Source organism: Peromyscus californicus, unplaced genomic scaffold (genome assembly GCF_007827085.1).
Source record: "Peromyscus californicus insignis strain IS unplaced genomic scaffold, ASM782708v3 Scaffold_11__1_contigs__length_118956290, whole genome shotgun sequence".
NCBI lineage: Eukaryota > Metazoa > Chordata > Mammalia > Rodentia > Cricetidae > Peromyscus > Peromyscus californicus.
In genome coordinates this window covers 34,346,160-34,365,387 of record NW_026294402.1, presented here as the reverse complement: position 1 = coordinate 34,365,387, position 19,228 = coordinate 34,346,160, and the positions used below count along the sequence as shown (strand labels likewise).

The window sequence follows — 19,228 nt, the reverse complement described above, 5'->3', positions numbered from 1 at the left end:
CCCTCCACCTCCAGCTCTAACCCTGCCTCCGACAGGGCCTTGGTACTTCCTTCCTTCCCCGCTTAACCATCTATTATATGCCCTTAGAGCCTGGCTTCCCTAGGTCAGTGCCTTCTTGCCTTCCAGCCCTATCCAGGTAGGAGCACAGCAATGGATTTACAGTGGTAGGCAGTCTCTCTGACCTGCCTGTCTGTGCCCCTGTTACCCTCCTGGACATTAAACTTCCCTGAGGCCTTCATTCACAGGAGGTCTCTTCAGCTCTCTGCCCAGGAATGTGAAGCCATGAGGATGTAATTCTTCCCCAGGAGGCAGGTCAAAGATTAGGAACTCCTTCCTGCTGGGCAGTCTTGAGGGCTAATGTGGAAGTCACTGGAAATGTCAGTCTACGTGTCCTCGAGGCACCTTCAGTACTGGCAGATAAGAAACTGTGTAGCTAGCTCTGTGGTCAGGGGCAGGGCCTCCAAAGTCCATGGGCTCTAGAGGGCACCTTCCTCATTTCCTTTAGTTCGTAGACTTCTTTCCTTGCTCTCACTTTATAAGATAACAAATACTAGACATAAAGGTATCACAGAGCTAGAGATGGGACAGATGTTTCTAACTGAAGCTCATGGGACCCTGAAGCTGTTTGTTTCAAGGGCTTTCTTGATAGTGTATACAGAGAGATCTACTTCTGTCTGCATGGGCAGGAGGAGGGCAGATCCATGTCTGAGGATCTCAAGGGATCCGGTTCCCATCGCCCCCTTTCCTCCTTGGGTCATATACCAAAGTTACAAGGAACAAAGTGCTTGGGTGCAGTTGAGAGGCTCCTCATCTGTGATGCAGGTGACCGGATTGGGTCAGGGCTAGTGTATCCCGGGATAACTGTGGAGACTTGCCTGGGGTGGTGGCTGCAAGGGGATACCTGCTGTCATTGTGATGTGCAGTTAGCCAACATTTCTTGTGGTCCTACAGTCAGTTGTCACTGTGAACATTCAAAAAGTCTGTAGAAGCAGGTCCCGTTAGATGCAACCTTCTTGCTCCATCCGCCCTCCTCCAGGCATGTTGTGGCCTTAGCTGATCGATGGGAATGTTCAAGTGCAGAGTTCCTTCCTACAAAGTAGCAGTTCCCTTGAATATGTGGGTTTGGCCTTGAGCTTCTGGATTGGAGGAGCCAGTGGCACTATGGTAAAAGACTGTGCTTTCTAGATCAGACCGCAGTGACAGCCTTTCGAGGCATGACCACAGAGAGACCCTAGAAGAGGGGGACTGAGTGTCTGCCTTGCTACCTGCTGCCCTGGCCAAGCTGGCCAGTGAAATCTGTGTGAGGGAGAAGCATAGTCATGTCTGATCCCCATCCACTGCTTGTCTCCGGCCACCAGAGGAGAGGGTCAAAGGTGTCGGGCAGACTTCTGGTCAAAAGGAAGAACTTGGTGAGGGGAGATCACATGAGCATCTGGTCATCTGGTCCTTCACACCCTGGTTCACAGTTACCTCCACCCTGTCACACACACACACACACACACACACACACACACACACACACACACACACAGCTTACCAGCTGACACAGTGGCTGCCCAGTTCTGTATTCATGACACAAGCTCCAGGTTGCTGACCATACACAAGCTCCATCCCTCTGGTACCACTGAGGCTTTGACCTGTTGGTGAAGTTTCTTATATCCACATAGAATGTTTACAAGTAGAGGTTGGACACATGGCACATTCCGGCCCTTCCTCTTCTTTTACTAGAAAGTTTCAGATCCCTTGGGGAGATCAGAATGAGAATTCCTCGATGGTAGACCTGGGACAGAATGTGGCTTTGTGAATACCAAGTTGTGACACCATGGGTTGGGAGAAGCCTTTCAAGATGACACGCTTGTCCTTTCTTCCCCCTGCCGAACCCCAGCCATCCCTCTGCCGTTAGCTGTTAGGAGGTCAGCCAGTTGTTGGGATAGGAAAAATTCACTCACCTGCCAGCTGGAAGCACAGTGTGACTTTAGGCAGTCCCTTCTTCCCCTGTCACCAAAATGTCCCACCCTGCCTTTGCCAGAGATGACCCGGAACAGAAGGCTGTACTGGGCTCCATCTGTACTTCGCTTCTAGTCCAAACCCACTTGGGGACTAGGCTTTGGATGCCGACCACACATCCCACAGCCCCATCAGTAGAACCTGGCGATGGGGCTCCGACTCCTTCTGGTTGAGCGCTAGCTAGTGCTGCCACTGCCTGCGTCCCCAACCGCCCCAGCTGTGGTGGGGCTTCCAGCATGGACTGCTCCCTGGGCCTCCTTTCTGGGGCTGTCTTGCGAAAGGAGGACCCTCCTGAGCATCCACATGGGAAGCATTCAGCTGCCTTGGGACTCCTTCGCCCTGGCCACCCTCTGCTGTCTCTGTCACCTTCACCTCAGGGGGAAGGAATACTCTGGCCACTTCCAGCATCTCTTCCCTGACTAATTTCCTTCTCTTTTTATTTTGTCTTTTCAGAAAAGCCAGAGTTGGTACAATGTAAGTATTTCTGTTTTTCTTCTTGTTGGGTGATAGTAAAATGGGTGTGTGGTGGGGGGTGGGGTAAGAGGTGGGCAGAGGGAGGGAAAAGTGTCAAGGACAGCTTGGGTTCTCTGAGTTCTTGCCCTTGCCAACCCAAAATGGATACAGTAGTTCCCATCTGTAGCAGGTTGGCTAAGTCTCGGGGAGCAGGATTTGATCTGGGGACATGAAGAAATGACCCACCTCTTTCCTTTCCTCATCTAGTGTCCTATATGAAGTCAGGGAGCAACCATGGGGGAGTGGCTCTTTCAAGGCCAGACAGAATTCTGGGGTCAGGGGGAGCCAGGGGGGCAAAGTTAGCATCCGCTAGCCAAGGCATCTTGGCGGGTACTGGAGTCGAGAGACTATGCTATGTGATGGAATTTGTGGCTGACATCCAATGTCCTCCAGAGCATGTGCCTGATGAAGGGCTTGGCTGCTTCCGGTCTGTAAAGCAGAGTCTTCTTCGGTCACCACCCCAGTGGCCGTTCCTCCAGCTCTGGACCCTGAAAATGCTTTGTGGAGTTAAGCGGTCCCTGCGAAGGCCCTGCAAAGGCCCCATTCTCCTTGCCGCATAGACCAGGTTGTGAGGCCCTGAACTCCTCCCTGGAAGAACAGCTAGCTAAAGTCTCCCAGCCTGCCCTGGTCACATGGTCAGTGCCTTCAGGAGGACTGCCCAGTGGAAGAGCTGGTGTGTCCTGCGGTCTGCCTTCAGACCCTGGTTTCTCCTTCTTTGAGCCGGTCTGTGCTGAGAATACCATTCTTCCTCCGCAACTCACCTCCTCTTGTTCCTGCTTCTGCTCCAGTGGGAGCTAAGGCTTGGAGCAGCCATCGGGATGGTGGAATGACAGGGTGGGAGGGAACAGCGGAAGGGCTTAAGGAGAGGCTCCTGTTTAATGTGGGGCTGTGGATCCAAATCATCCCTCTGCAACATGGTAGTAAGTAGTTCCTCAAGGTAGGCACACGCCAGTTAACACTCTGCCTTCCCACAAGCTACTCTGGGCCTGCCTATCCCAGGTGCTTTGTATTGATCTACCATCCACACCGCCCCCCCCCCCCCAGCACCCCAAATGGCCAGTGTTGCTACAAGAAAGTTGAGGATTGAGGTGACAGTGGGTGGCAGGGAAGCTGAACTCTGCCTCCTCTCGCCTGTTGCTTCTCCCCGACTCATCAAGAGTCTTCCGGCCTCCTCTGGCTGATGGCAGCTCCTATCACAGAGGCAGGAGCTCCCTCTATGTGGGAGCGAGCCATCCTGGCCCAGCTGTTGCAAATACCCCGGCATCCTCTACCCAGTAATCTCCTTTTGAGCGGCATTGTATAAATTAGTGTCACCTACGGGAAACAGAAAACACATGGCCACAGTGTTATTGGGCAATTAAAACATCCAAATTTGGACACGCAGATCCTGTCTTTGCTGCGGCTTTGGCTCTTCTCGCCCCCTTTCTCCTTGCATGGAGCAGCGCAGCTGCTTCTACTTTGCCTTGCTTTCTCCAGTTCCTTGTACGGCTCCCCGCTCCGTGCTCTCTGGCCCGCACCCAGCATCCTTTTCTTCCCCTTCTCTGCTTCCCAGTCACCTGGCTGACTCTCTGTTTCTCCCCGAGTGCTTCGAGTTTTAAGCTGGGCCACCCCTCCACCACTTCCATCTCCACGCCCTCCCTCGGCCTGATTCTGAAGCTGTGACATCTGAGTGCTCTGGGTGTAATGACAGGCTGGGAGACCATGCCCCCCTTCCTTGGCTGGAGCATGGGGGTGGGGCATCTGTCTGCAGCTGAACTTGACAGATGCTGTTGAACTTGTCCGTCCTCCAGGCTGACCAACCACACATCCCTTTCTGCCTGCTCTGGGCCACTGCCTATGGATGCAGGAAGTAGAAAGGATTGAAAGTGGAGGAGGAGATAGAAATAAATGGCGGGTGAACATCGGGATGCCAGAAACAGAGTTTCCAGTTGCCCTAGCTGCAGGAACTAAGAGGTGTGCTCTGCTTTTGCTTCTTCCTGTATCTCCTGGACAAGCTGAAGAGCTTGATCCATAACTGCAGCCGTGGAGAGGCAGGTTGGCTGTGGTACCCAAACAGGCTAGTTGGATGGGATCCTCCCGCCCTTACTGATGAAACAGATGCCCCGGCTCAGTTTTCCAGAGCCACTTGTTAGTGTAGTTAGCCGGTCTGTTCGACACTGCGGAAGTCTCCCCCGGGTTCTCTCTGACCCTGCTGGTACATTTACCCTGGACGTTGGCACAACTGCTTTGGCTGACACTGGAATCTATGACCTGGGTTCTCCGAGAGCCACCTGCTGGGTAGGGTTTTATAGTCCTTGCTGGGCCCTGGCTGGCTAAGTACCCTTTTCTCTCTGAGTGCTGTGGCTCTCTGCCTTCTACACTTGTGTTCAGATACATCACGGGGGGGGGGACTTCCGTCGACCCCTCCCTCAGCACTGCCCCCTCATAGTCTACATGGGAGGCTCTCGGCCTACCCTTGTCGTTAGGACCCGCTTTCCCTTAGACCTACCTTTCACCTCTGCTGCTCTCTGCTGGCCGGCTGGCTGGAATCTGACCCTCAGAGAGCATCCCGGAGTCCTGTTCCTGTGGCTCTCTCTACACAGCGCCTTTTTCTCTTTCCCCCAGCTAGAGTCAGCTCACCAGCCAGGATGCCTCGGGTTCTATCCCTGGCACTAGGAGTCCTTCAGGTCGACGCAGGCTTTCTAATGCCCTGCCCTGGGGGCAGGCTAGGGTCAGGGCCCTGCAGGGCGCTGCTGACTGCTCCAGGAGTCCCTGAGACCTGTTCAAGGGGCCTGGGTGGGATTTAAGAGGAAGCCATTCTACGCCACCGTCACCACCACCAGTCTGCAGAGGAGAAAAGTGACTAACTCATTGTCCCACAACTAGCCAAGGGAAGCAAAATAACAGAGTAACCTGAGCTGAAGGGTGGGTCATAATAAAGGAAGTGGCTAGACCCTAGTGACCTGGGCAAGAGGCCATGGAGGGCGAACGTCTGGGTCAGGGTGGAGTGTGAAGACCCTGTCTTGTGCAACTGCCCTGGGGCCCTTCTCGCCCTTCACCACCACAGCTGACCAGCTCATTTCACTCAGCAGGGCCTCCAGCCTGGGAGTACAAAGGTGCAGCCCCAGTGGTCAGGAGCTTAAGGGGTCAGGTGGCAGGGCGTTGGAACTGTAGTCAGAAGTAAGGGTGGTCAGACTAAAGCCTGAGGGATGCCATGTGCCTTTCAAGTATGCTCCTTCCCGGTCCCGGTAGGCACGGGTCTTGCTGAGCTCCAGGTGGGCAGGTAGACCCTTCTGCCTTATGTCTCATTCCTGGGGTGTTAGTGTTTCCATAGCAACTTAGGGACAAAGCCTAGAATAGGGCAGCTGCTCGAGACAGCACCCACATTGTCTGACACTGTCCTCTGTTAGGAAAGCTGGCTTTAAGGAAGGGAAGGAGGGATGGAGCCAATCCCGGGAGTGACATACAGGTCTAGCCTGCATCGGTTTGGGAACAGTAGGACAAAGCTTTGTAGGAGGGGATGCAGGTGTTGGGGTAGCAGAGATGACACAGCCAGTGCCTGGTATTTCCTCCCGATGAGGGCTGTCCTTCCTCATCGTCTGTCTGTCTCCCACCTATGATTTTACACATGACTTTTAAGAATCTTCCTGACGGGTACCCTCATGACAGTCAGCCCCATCCTTCACTCCCCAGTGGTGGTATGACCTCTCCAGATGAGACCCCCCTCTCCCAATCCTAACCCTTCCCCCACCCTTCTGCATTGCACCCATGCCCACCCCATGTTTAGTCACGTTCCCTTGTCCTTGTCCCACCCACATCTGGCTTCTGCTTACCGGATTTGGCTGAAGCACCAGGATTTCCTTTGTGGATCTTAACTGGTTTCTCCCTAGGTGAGGTCAATGCTGAACCAAAATCTTTTTTTTTTTTTTTTAATCTGGGCTCTCTCACCCCCCTCCTTCCTGCTGAACCTGGAGAGAGGGTACCAGTTGGTCCCAGCACCCAGTGTTTGCCATAGAGTTAATGTTTAGCTAAGAGCCAATTCCGGCTCCTGGAGTTCTGGCCCTGCCCTGCCCAGCCCTCGGTGAGGGGGTGGAGACAAGACCAATGCAGACTGAGACTCATCTCCTACGACAACATCTTTCAGGTTGTAAACTGTCCCTGTCTTGTTCAAACAGTCACCATCTCAACTTGCCTGTGTCTCTGGCCTGGATACCAGTGTTTCCAGGGAATTTCTGTTTAAGTGTCTGGAGCCTCCTGGAACTGTCTATACTGCCTGTATCTTGGGTGTGGTGTGGTCCCGATGAGATGGTTGTGGTTACCCTGGAAAATAGAATTGCTGGATTCACCTGCCACAAAACTTGAGGACCACTGACATACAGGGCAGGGAGAACTTGATCTTAGGATAGAGTCAGGGCAGGGCCTACGCTCCAAGAAGCCAGGCTTGTGGCTTAGGGATCTCTGTGTGTGTGTGTGTGTGTGTGTGTATAAGATGCCAATAGAGAGATAGGGAATACATTCGTGTGGTAGATAATTTTTACACAATATATGAAATACTAAGTTCTAGAAAAGATTAAATTGAAGGGTGGCTCATTCCTGGGGAAGATGGCATCCAGTGGAGTGCGGTTTACCTTAGGTTAGATGAAGGCAAGTGTCCTTCAGGATGGAAAGGGAGGGAGTTAGAAGATGCCTTGGGCAAGGATTCTTTCCCCTCTGTTTACCCTAACAATGGCTCTCATGTTCCTCTTAACTGGAGTCTTTGGGTCTGAGACCCAAGAATCCATATTCTTTGGCTTCATTTTTAAAATTTAAGCATAGGAAATTACTAAGGTTTATAAGACAAAGGAACATTACCCATAATGCAACAGCCCAAGACCTTCCTGACAGGGTAGGCTGTCTGGGTAGAACAAGGGAGCTGCCACAATTATTTCTAGGATCTTGGGAGTCCACGCCCTCCCAGTCCCCATGCGGTCTACTCCTCCTCTCTACCTCCCTGCCTAGAGCAGTGGTTCTTAACTTTCCTAATGCTGCGACCCTTTAATACAGCTCCTCATGCTGTGGTGACCCCCAAATGTAAAATTATTTTTGTTGCTACTTCATAACTGTAATTTTGCTGCTATCATGAGCCATAATGTAAATATCTGATATGCAGCCCCAGTGAAAGGGTCATTCAATCCCAAAGGGGTCATGGACCACAGGTTGAGAACCACTGGTTTAGAGCCCTTTCTGCCCTCATGGCCTGGCTGCCGTCTCTTTCTTTTACTTGTCTCCCTCCTTCTCGCCAGGGTCCATAGGTCTGCTCTTACTGTTGCTATTTCCCCTCAAGGTCCCAGCAGCCACCCGTGATTCTGCTTGGCTTTGATCCTGTGCCTCCGTGTATGGAAGGTGGGACTCAGTCCTTGGGAAAGCACCTTGGGCCGACCTCATCTTCTCCAGGCTGTCTGTCCGACCTCTCTGTGACCAGCCCATTTGGAGATTCCCATGTTTAATGCTGTTGCATCAGAGGAGTTGCCCAATAGACGGGTTCCTTAAAGGAGAGCTGTTTCTTAAGAGACCCCTTCTCTATTCAGTCTCAAATTTCAGATTTCACCAGAACTGTGATGCCCTGGGCACCTCCCCTTCTCTTCCTCCACTGAGAGCCCTGGCCAGCAACTTTCCATTGCAGGAAACATCTGCTGGTTGAGGCCAGGCTAGGCCTGGGGTTACTGCAGGACATTGGCCAGGCCCATCACCCGGATCCTGTAACTTGAAGCATGTGTGGGGCTCTGGCCTTGCCCGCCCACCAGCCCTGCCTCCCTCCCTCAGGCCCCAGTGACTCTTAACAAAGAAGTCATTTGCTGGCCAGCTGAAAGGAGTGCCTTCTGGAGGCAAAAGGGGTGTGTGCAGGGGTGGGGATGAGAGCAGGCCCCGTGCTGCAGCTAAGTGGTGGCCCGTTCTGCCTGGGTGAGAGATGTGAGTCACAGCAGTCCTGGTCTGATGGGGGGATAGAAAGTACATTGAACAGGTCAGTCCTTGGGGGCAGATCTGGACTAAGGATCTGGGCCATCCTGGCCTCTCTGGAGCTTCCGAAGAGTCACTTGTGAGTCACTCTGAGTGTGAGTTGCTAGTGGAAATAGACCTCTGGACCCAGCTGTGGCTCATCCTGCTCTGCAGAGTTTGCCCATTCACGTGGGGCTGCCCTTCCGCAACTCTCAGCCCGTGTTGTGTACCTGCTGTATCTATGCCTACGGGCCTCACCTGGACTCTTGAGTGGCTGCACCCACCAGGTAGTATTGCCTGACCACACCCCCTCTGGGCTGCCCCCAGACCGAAGACGAGGGAAGGATGAAGCGGAGTCCAGCTGTGAGACACTGGCCAGCCAGCCCGCTCTGAGAACCATGTGTATTATATCTTTTCATTTGTGAGAGTTTGCACGGGGAGCACGGCTCTGAGAGAGGAAAAGACAGCAGCCAGGGTTACAGAGACCCTCTGTGCAGAAGCCAGAGACCACCTTGTGTTCGGTTCAGGCAAGACTCACTGTTTTCATTCCGAGGGAACCTGAGAATCAGCATAAGGACTTGGGGACCCTTGCCTGGGACATTTGTTAGGGGTGATGGAATCTCTGACAGAGTCTGGGGTCCTCTGGAGCCTCCTGCTGGAACTGGACAGTCAGTCTCTGCTGTGGTACCTGAAGAGGCTTGCTGATGGTGTGGAATGCTACTGTTGGCATGGATCTGAGAAAATCCCAGCCGTGAGTGTGTAACCCGAATTCCCTGGGTCTCTGTGACTATTCTGTGTACTCTCTCATGCTGCACTTGGCCCTGCTGAGAGCCTCAGACTTGACAACCCTTGAGCCAGAATTCTTTGGCCATTTTATAGAAGTGAACCTTGCCTCACCTTTGGAAGAGAATGTTTAAGAGTACGAAGGGAGTGGGTATAGGGGGCTAGGTTCCCCAGCGTCGAAGGGGCATAGGATTGAAAGCCAAGTATTCCCACCCAATGTGTCTTTGTACTTTAGTACAGAGAGGCTGGCCTACCATCTACATCAACAGACAGTAGAATAAGGACAACTAGGTACAAATGTGGAGTTAGGAGGCCTTCCCTACTCTTCCCCACTGCTCTAAGCACAAAAGATCAATGTCTTTTCCTGCATGCTTTTGGGAGATTGTACCTAGACTCCTGTGCATCCATCTCTGTGGGCCCTGGAATTCTCTCATTGGGTATGATAGAAGCCCAAGGAAGATGACACTGTGGATGAATGAAATATCAGAACTAGGAGGACTCTAGGTGTCGGGTTACCAGATACCCAGTTTCCCTTGAAGTGGATTGGGGGGCCCTGGTAGGCTGCCTGTCATGAGAAGCTAGTGGGAGCCCCAGAGCAGGCAAGTGTCTTCTCCCATGAGTGTGCTGTTGCAGGGAAGCCCTGTGGTTGGTTTTCTTTTTAGTGGTTGGATAAGACTCATGTTCCATTCCCACTGGGTCTCCACATTCCTCAGGCAAGCTGCTTAACCTCTGCCTCATTTCCCACAAATATGAAGTGGGGTAATGAAATCTACCTTGTGGTGAGGTGTGGTGATGTATGTGGTGGACATATGCTTGCTCTTGCTGTGGGGTATTTACAGTTGTCTAGAAGGTGAAATATAATGAGGACTATATGAGTTGTCAGCTTGTCAAGCAAGGGTTTCCTGTGTGCGGATTCTCTTCTAGAGGGTGGGACATTTGCATAGTATTTAGTGATTCTTGGAGGACTGTTGTATCTGAGGTCTTTGTTTGTTTGGGTTTTTTGTTTTGTTTTGTTTTTCTGAAACAGGGTTTCTACTCTGTAGCCTTGGCTGTTCTGGAACTCACTCTGTAAACCAGGCCTCAAACTGAGAGATCTGCCTGGGATTAAAGGTGTTCCATTCCCACAACCGCCCAACCTGAGGTCTTTTCTAGCCCTAGAAATCATAGGATAGATAGACTTCTAGATGGCTTCCTCTAGTGGTCTGGAAACCTGGTTGAAGCTCACACAGGTGACTTGGGAAGTTTGACATCATATGATGATAGTGTGGTATACTTTGGGGAAGGTAACTGGGCCTTTCATATTATACATGTAAGTAAGTCAAGAACAAAAGCTTGAAATTCCAATTATAGACAGACTCACGAGAGGTTCCTTTTCCTCAGCTCCTCTCTGGTTTCTCCCTCCTGGAGCTTCGACCCAAACTGAGCTCCCATAGTTTTCTCTCTGTAACTCCCTTCACGTTCCTCTTCCTCCAGTCAGAGCAACAGGCTGTCACGGAGGCGGGCAGCTCTGGGTTCAGACTCGATCACTCCCAGACTCTGTTTCCACGTGGGTCATTTAGCTTTATAGAAAGTTGAAACGTGAACGGTTGAAGGGTCTGTCCCCTACCAGCTGTGTGCCTGTGGATTCCCAGGGAAGTGGGTGAGGGGGTAAGAGGCCAGGAACTACATGTCACTGCCAGCAGGACAATCTGTCCCTCAGGCATGTGTCTCTGGCAGAGGGTCAGCAGCCTAGTGTGTGTGTGTTAAGTAGGTCAGCACATGGCCGGGTAGAATGCAAATGTGCCTCTGTCCTCATGTGTGGCTCTCCCTAGGTTGTCTTCTCTTCATCTATGGACACCCATCTTTTTTTATTTCCATTCATTTTTGTAAAAGCTTTCAAGCTGTATGCCTTGAAAGGGCAGAATTCCTAACTATTCTACTGGCTGGTGGGATTTCCAGGGAAGATTTGCCAAATTATTCTATGGGAATGACCAGGCACAGGATGCAAAGCTGTTTTTAGGATCTGGTTTTCTATGCTGTACGCGTCGCTGGTCCTCTCCCGGCTTCTGTGGCTTATGGAGAATGGACTCTCATCCTGGAGTCTGCCACTGTATAGCAGTTGGCATGGGGCTTTTCTCTTGCTTCAGTTTCCTCATTGTATGTGGATTTGGTAGATCGTTTGGTAAGAATAGGGAGGGAGGTGTCATGCCTATGTGCCAGAAGGATCTGTAACTTCACAACTTGTGTTTCCCTTTTCTTTTCTTTCTGTTACTGGATTTTTTTTTTTTATTTTCCTTAGTGCCATGTTTTATGATTTAAAAAAAAAATCATGTCTTTAGCTCACTGTGTTAGTCATAACAAACTTCAAGAGGTACGCAGTGTCCAACCCTCTTCAAAGTCCTGCTGAGATCTAGGTTGTCCCTCAGGTCTTTTCCACTGCCAAGGTAGAGCTGGCAGGAAGCAGGGCAGTGATAGCTGGCATCTTCGGTCCTGGGAAGACCTTTGAAGGTTTTCTTCCTGACTTTCTCTTCTTGGGACATATGTGGGCCCCATATTTCTCACTGACCAATGCTGTGTGAAGGGTTTTTCAGGACTGGCTCCTCTGTGCTATCTCTCCACGCCAAGGCCCCTTTCGTAACCCGGCCTCTCAGGGACTATGGCAAGAGAGCTTCATCTCTCTGCTTTTCTGATGCAGAAGCATTCCCCTCCTTCACCCCAGCATCCACCTCTAATCCTACAGCGTGTGGACACATCATGCTAATCTTGGCTGTTGTTGTGCAGGTGTTAAGCCCCACTTACAAGCAGAGAAATGAAGACTTCAGAAAACTCTTTAAGCAACTTCCAGACACGGAGCGCCTCATTGTTGGTGAGCTAGTAACCTGGGAGGGGGCCAACCAGGAAGTCTGGGAGTTCCAGAGAGAGCACTCAGGCTGCCTCTGCCAGAGACTGAGAGCCAACACAAGCAAGCAGGTTGAGCTGGCAACAGGCGACATCTTAAGTCCCAGATCTTAGGATCAAGCACCATGCCTGTGGCATGCATCCTTGAGAGCCCACCCAGGAGGGATTCAGAGGCATACTTACCTCTGCAAATGGCCACTCCATAGAACCAGTTGCTGCCATGGTAGTAAGAGGATGGAAATTAATTGAACAGCACGGACCTTTTTAATTGTTCTAAGTCCGGCCCATTAGTGGCTATCATACTCATTCATTATCCATCTCCTCGGTGTTTTTATCATGAGATGTTAGAGACTCCCTTGGCTGCTAGATCAAGTGGCTTGTACACCTAGTCAGCAGCAGATGACTAGACTCCCCCAGTGCTGGAGGGATGGGTGGCACACTCAGTCTACACTGGTTTGCTGAAAATGTCCCCTGCCTCTGAGCTTCCATATCCTGCTTCCTACACAGATTACTCATGTGCACTCCAAAGAGACATTCTTCTTCAGGGCCGACTCTACCTCTCAGAAAACTGGATCTGCTTCTACAGCAACATCTTCCGATGGGAAACTCTGGTAAAGACCTTGAACTTGGGTTGGTGCGGGACTGTGGGTGATGCAGGTATTGTATTTTAGTGGTAGTATGCTTACCGCTTATCCAGCATGGACAGGCTTCTCTGTGCTTGGTCCCCAGCATTGCAAAAAGAAAAGAAGAGAAAGACCCAGACTTGTCCCTTTGGACATGGTCTTGGCCATGACCGAGCAAGCTGCTTTCATTTTCTTCATTTACTGACTTTGTGTTCTTCCCAAGCCTTTATGGTGTGTCCCCCCGCGCCCCCCCCCCCCCCCCAGACAGGGTTTCTCTGTGTAGCCTTGGCTGTCCTTGAACTCAGAAATCTTTCAGCCTCTGCCTACTTAGTGCTGGGACTAAAGGCATGCATCACCACCCTGGCTCTGCCTTTATATTGTTAACATCAACCCAGGCCTGAACACTGGAAGATACCCAATTTTGAATCACAGTCATGGCATCTCTTCTGCCATGTGCTTCTTTCCCATCTCTTGGGTGTGGAGGACAGTCCAAAAATGTTTTTCTTTGGCAAATGCACATAGCTATCTGGTATGAGTTGTGGCAGTGCAAGGCACAGTAAAGTGGGCAGGACGTTGGCTGAAGGGCTTAGAAGAACTGACTTGCTAACTTTCTGGGTTCTGCATTTTATTAATTGTGATCTTAATTTTTTTTAAAATTTGCCTTTATTCCCTCATCTTTTAAAAATCAGATGGAGAAAAGTTACTCAGATGATTTTATAAGCCCTCCCAGCACCAGTGTTCTGTGTTTTCGTCAGTAGCAAAAATGACAGGTCCTCTGCCCATATATTGGGTTGCAGAACCTAGGTACCATGGCTAGAGATGGTTCCTTAGTATATGGCCTCTATGGCATAAGGTGTAAACTGTATCATCTCTAAGTTGGTCCCTTCCAGGGCCAGAGTTATGAGAACAGCGATTTGATTTTCTCTGGCAACTACTAGTGCCCCATGAACACTTTTTGCCTGATTGTGCTAATGCCCTCTTTTGCTTGCTACTACTCTGTCACCATGGTGATGCCAGCTGACAGTCCGTTTGAAAGACATCTGCTCCATGACTAAAGAGAAAACAGCTCGCCTCATTCCCAACGCCATCCAAGTCTGTACTGATTCAGAAAAGGTGAGTGTTGTCGAGTTCTGACCTTTCTACCCGTGCACCCCCATATCCCACTCCCCATTTCCCTACTTCTGTATTCTTATCCTTAACTCACCTTAATCTTTAGACTAATGGGTTTGAAGTGGCAGGCAGTAAGCAGGGTATACAAGTTCTAGAAAATACTACCTGGGTAAGCAGGATGGTTGAAGGTTGAGCAGGGGCTTAGGGTATAGCATGTTAGAACTTTGAGCTAAAACACCCAATTTTGAGTCCTGTGACTATAGTCTATGCGTATTTAGATTTCATTGAAGGTTGATGGGTCAATAGGTTTGTCTCATCCTCTTTATGCTGTATACCAGCTTACCTCTTGCCCAGTTCCAGTTGGTGAGCAAAGAACATTTTTATTTTTGAAGACACAGTTTAGAACTAGAGTAAAAAACACAGAAGAAAGTCTGGGTAAAATACTGAAGGACTTGGTTCTAGTGGGGACTTGGAGATTTCAGGTCCCCAGGGTGCTGATGATTTTGGATACTGACAGTCAGTAGCATTTGAGACTGAGTATTTTGAATAAAAGATTTTCTTTATTGTTTCTAGTCACTATGTTAAAGGTTTTCACAGATGTTTCTCTGCATCTTCTGCTTCAATGTAGCACTTTTTTACTTCATTTGGGGCCCGGGATAGGACATACATGATGATGTTCCGGCTCTGGCAGAATGCTCTTCTTGAAAAGGTAAGTCCTGAAGGGCGTAAAGTCCCTCTGTTAGTAGATATATGGATGGACGGATAGACAGACAGACATATAGACAGGAGGGATTGGCTCTGTCCTTCAGCCTGGGAAGGCCATCCACCCATAGTGTTCTTCTCACTTGGATATTGTCCTAGTTGGGAAGCGTGCTTTTATTGTGGTATGGCTGATTCTTAGGGAGCCCATGTCTCTGGAAATCTTCCACTAGTAATCTTGACCTGAGTCCTGACCAGAGTTAGCTTTTTTATGAGAATGCTCCAGCACTGTCAGGAGTCAGGCACCTATGACTTCGGGTACTTTAGTCCCACTGTTTTATAGTTATATACTTCATTCATCCAAGTAGAATGAAGCAGGTAGCCATAGACATGACTGCTGTGAAGGAAGCCGGTTTCCTATTCACAGGTTCTCCAGAAATTAGGCATGCCATGGCGGGTCATGCCAGGCCACATTGAAAAGCACTGGGGCTGCTCAGGAGGCAAAGGGGGCAGAAGAATGGGCAAGAGCCTTTACTGTAGTCTCCTGGGATCAGCTGGGGAGGTGAGGAGGAGCAGGTCATGTAGGTCAATAAAGAAAATAAGAAAACTCAGTCAAGTTAACCACCAACTGGTGGCTGGTGTGTTTGAGTTAGGTTGGAAGGAGACACAGATAGAATATTACAGCCCATGTCCATAGAGAGTTCCCATTTCAAAGCTGTCAAATGTTGGGGGAACTCTCCAGGCCAGAGAAACAAATGTAAGGAAAAAAAAAATCCCTATATAAATAATATGTACCTCTAACTAGGTTACCATATGATTGACATGAATGTATTTATCTTGACTCTAGCCTGAACGAATTGCTACCTGGAGAAACCCAACTAAATTAATTTTATTCTATAGTTTTTTGTTTGTTTGTTTTTGTTTTTTGTTTTTTTGGTTTTTTTGGTTTTTTTTTTTTTTTTTTTTTTTGGTTTTTCGAGACAGGGTTTCTCTGTGCAGCTTTGCGCCTTTCCTGGGACTCACTTGGTAGCCCAGGCTGGCCTCGAACTCACAGAGATCCGCCTGGCTCTGCCTCCCGAGTGCTGGGATTAAAGGCGTGCGCCACCACCGCCCGGCGGTTTTTTTTTTTAATGTGAGCCTCTAGAGCCCTGGTCTAAACCTTGGTAGCTTTTTGAGCTGAGATCTCCTGACCTTATTAGGCATCGGTAACGGAAACTAATAATGGGCCTGCATATTTACTGGCAAGTTTGATTTTTTAGTTCACATCTGTTGTCATTTCTGAATAAGGCACAGAGCCATGCACTTGGCATCTAAGTGTCTTCCAAAATGACTTTATTAATTTTATCTAATGAGGGTCTGCTAACTGCACTTGTCCTGACCATGTGGACTCCAGCTGAGCCAGGCAGAGCTGGTCAGGGAAAGCAGTACAGGGAAGGTGAATGGTCAGGAGGCTAGGACAGAGATGGACAGAAAGCAGGTATGTCCCAGGCGGGAAGAAGGGTGTCCACGTAGGCTAGGGATAGGAGGGGAGCTGTAGGTAAGACAGGAAAGGCTTATTCTCCTAGTCATCGCTGAAAGCTGGCACTCAACACCCGCTGGTCCAGAAACAGGACCCAACTGTCGTGCTCGATGGTCCTGCTAAGTCAGAAAACTGGAAGGTTGACTTAAGGTATTCTTCCAGATGCCCGAACCATTCCTTCAAAGTGTGGGTCTGGAGACCTCTCGTATCATCTGGAAAGTCTATTAGTGTCAGGACTCCTGAGTTTCCACTTCTTATTTATTTCTCGTTATTGGTTGCATCTCTTTTCCTTATGCTCTTGTTTGTCACGTACGTGTCACGACCACTTTCTCCCTTCTTTTTCGTCTGTGACTCAATAACGGTTCCACCCATGATCCTGGTTTCTTGGACACTCATTTGCTTCCCTCTGAAAATTGTACCCTATGAAAACTAGCTTTTCTTTTTTTCTAATTTAAATTTTTTTCATTTTTACATACAAACCACAGTTCCCCTCCCTCCCCTTCTCCTCTTCCCCCACCCTCACCCCACCTCCCTCCCACTCCTCAGAGGGGGTAATGCCTTCCTCAGGGAGTCAACAAAGTCTGGCATACCAAGTTGACGCAGGACCCAGCCCCTCCTCCCTGCATCAAGGCTGAGCAAGCTATCCCTCCATAGGGAATGGGCTCCAAAAAGCCAGTTCATACTTTTGGGATAAGTCTTGGTCCCACTGCCAGGGGCCCCCAAAACAGATCAAACCACACAGCTATCACCCACATGAAGAGGGCCTAGTTCAGTCCCATGCAGGTTCCTCAGCTGTCAGTCCAGAGCCCATGAGCTCCAACTAGCTCAGGTCAGCTGTCTCTGTGGGTTTCCCCATCATGATCTTGACCCCTTTACTCATATAATACCTCCTCCCCCTCTCCAACTGAACTCCAGAAGCTTAGCCCAGTGCTTGACTGTGGATCTCTACATCTGCTTCCATTAGTTACTGGTTGTAGGTTCTATGATGACAATTAGGGTATTCACCAATCTAATTATAGGGGAAGGCCAGTTCAGGCATCCTCTCCACTATTGCTAGGAGTCTTAGCTGGGATCATCCTTGTGGATTCTTGGGAATTTCTCTACCACCAGGTTTCTCCCTAACCCCATAATGTCTCTCTCTATCAAGATATCTCTTTCATTGCTCTCTCTCTCTCTGTCCCTCCCCCAACTCGGCCATTTCAACCCCTCCTGGAAAACTAGCTTTTCTTAGGACAGTATTTTTAAAGAGGACAAATAGACGCCTCCTCAGTAAGCAAACACTGGGAACTAGACATAGGATTGTACACAAATTGATTGCCCTTCAGAATGAAGAAGGAAATATTCAGGTTGTCAGGAGAGAGCTGGGTAGGTGACCTTTCATTTCTGTGGTATTGCAAGACTGAGTCAGGGCACCTATGGATGTTCAGAGATAACTGTGGCCCTAGATTAACATGGGTGTAGGAGATGGGGTGCTTCCCATCTCCAGAAGGCCTGTTAATCCCATTCTGCAAAGCTCTGTTGAAGGGGCAGGCAAGGAAGGTCGACAGCCTTGGTTTTGTTGGAATCTACATTTTCAGATGGGAGACTGGCATCTGACTGGGATATCTGAGGTGGGTGGCATTGTCATAGAGGTGTCCTCTCTATTCAGTTGGGAAGAGGGTCCTTTGCCTTCTTTCCCCCCAACGGAGCCGGACTGGCTTAGTGCTTCTGTGCAGAATGGCAGGGCCTGAGGGAGGGCGATCCAAGTCACTCTCTTCTCTCTTGCAGCCACTGTGCCCCAAGGAGCTCTGGCACTTTGTCCACCAGTGCTATGGGAATGAGCTGGGTCTCACTAGTGACGATGAGGACTACGTGCCCCCAGACGATGACTTCAACACCATGGGGTGAGTGTGGCCTTGGGTGAGCCTCCCAGAAGATATCAATGAGGACATCATCTGGAAAATGGTATCTGGGTATCATGCTACAGGAAACAATGGAGGGAACCAGTGCTTCAGGCAGAGGGAACATTAACAGTAATATAGAGATGGTCAGAGATGGAGCCAGGAGGTCAAGGGAGCAGGGACTAGTAGTAGCCCTTTGGCCAATGTGACAGTTGGCTTTTGGGCAGAAAGGGATGGGGAGGTTTGTAATAGACAGTTGGTAAGTTCTGACTTAACATCTAGACAAGACTAGTATGGCTTCTGTGTGGGAAATACACTCAAGTGGAGACGAGGGACTTGTTCCAAGGTTGTTAGATGATGATTTAGAGGACACGTGGTGGTGGTGGTGGTGGTGGTGGTGGTGGTGGTGGTGGTGGTGGTTTGGACCAGGGAGGTTGCAGTAGCTCTGACGGTAATTAGTTCCTCAATGTATTTTGAAGGATTTGCTCATGGCTCAGAAACAAATCCCAGGTTTGATTTAAAGTTTGTTGGTTTAACTCTTTGGAAGAATGGAGTAGTTCCAAACAAAGATGGGGACTATTGTTGATGGAGTTTGAGATTAGAAGGTTGGTTTTAGGCAAACAGGGATGCCTGCTAGTCAAACGGAGAGATCAAGAAGGCTTTTGAGGATGGCTGTTTGGTTCATGCGGAAGTCTAGGCCAGGGCTGTAAAGCTGGGAGTCACTCGTGGATAACCATGGGGTTAGCTCAGTCCTCCAAGTGAGTGAACGTAAAAGTAAAATCACATTCAAGGGCTCGGCTTGGAAGCACTCAGCAAGAGTGGGAAGCAGAGAAAGAACGTCCAGCAAGGAAGGAGTGTCTCACACACTAGAAGCCAGGAACAGGAAGTTAAGGATGGGGCCTCTCACTGTATGACATGCTGCAGGTAGTAAGATGAGGAGAGTGAGGGACTGACAGGGGTTAGGTATGTGGAGACTAAATGTTGTGTGAGAAGCTAGTAAAATAAAAAACAAGGGAAGAGCACAGTGCTCAGACCTTGGGTTGGAGCAATATTAATGTTGCTTTCACATTGGCTCTGTCCAACCCAATTTTCTGATGTCTAAAATGCACATCATGATTTACTGGGTGCTGTAATACATCCAGATGCTACTAAATGGACAAGTCAGATGTTAATGTCAGCAATGACTGTGAGGATAATGACTGCTCCAGTGGCACTCTTGAAGTGTCTCTAGAACGACACCTGCCTTCCTTCGGGAAGAGATG

The 19,228-nt window shown here is 49.7% G+C and overlaps 1 protein-coding gene across 9 annotated transcripts in view; it reads left to right on the top strand.

Annotated features, from left to right (window-relative positions):
• Gramd1b (GRAM domain containing 1B) overlaps positions 1 to 19,228 on the top strand; it is a 175,833-nt gene that overhangs the window by 139,146 nt on the left and 17,459 nt on the right. For 8 of the 9 annotated variants that reach the window (XM_052757113.1, XM_052757103.1, XM_052757166.1 and 5 more), the window contains 6 exons: positions 2,461 to 2,481; positions 12,019 to 12,103; positions 12,643 to 12,746; positions 13,776 to 13,871; positions 14,497 to 14,577; positions 17,854 to 17,969. In XM_052757113.1, coding sequence (XP_052613073.1) covers positions 2,461 to 2,481; positions 12,019 to 12,103; positions 12,643 to 12,746; positions 13,776 to 13,871; positions 14,497 to 14,577; positions 17,854 to 17,969 — 503 coding nt within the window. Of the gene's footprint in view, positions 1 to 2,460; positions 2,482 to 7,190; positions 9,227 to 12,018; positions 12,104 to 12,642; positions 12,747 to 13,775; positions 13,872 to 14,496; positions 14,578 to 17,853; positions 17,970 to 19,228 lie in introns of those variants that run through there. The other variant, XM_052757141.1, reaches the window with a different exon arrangement.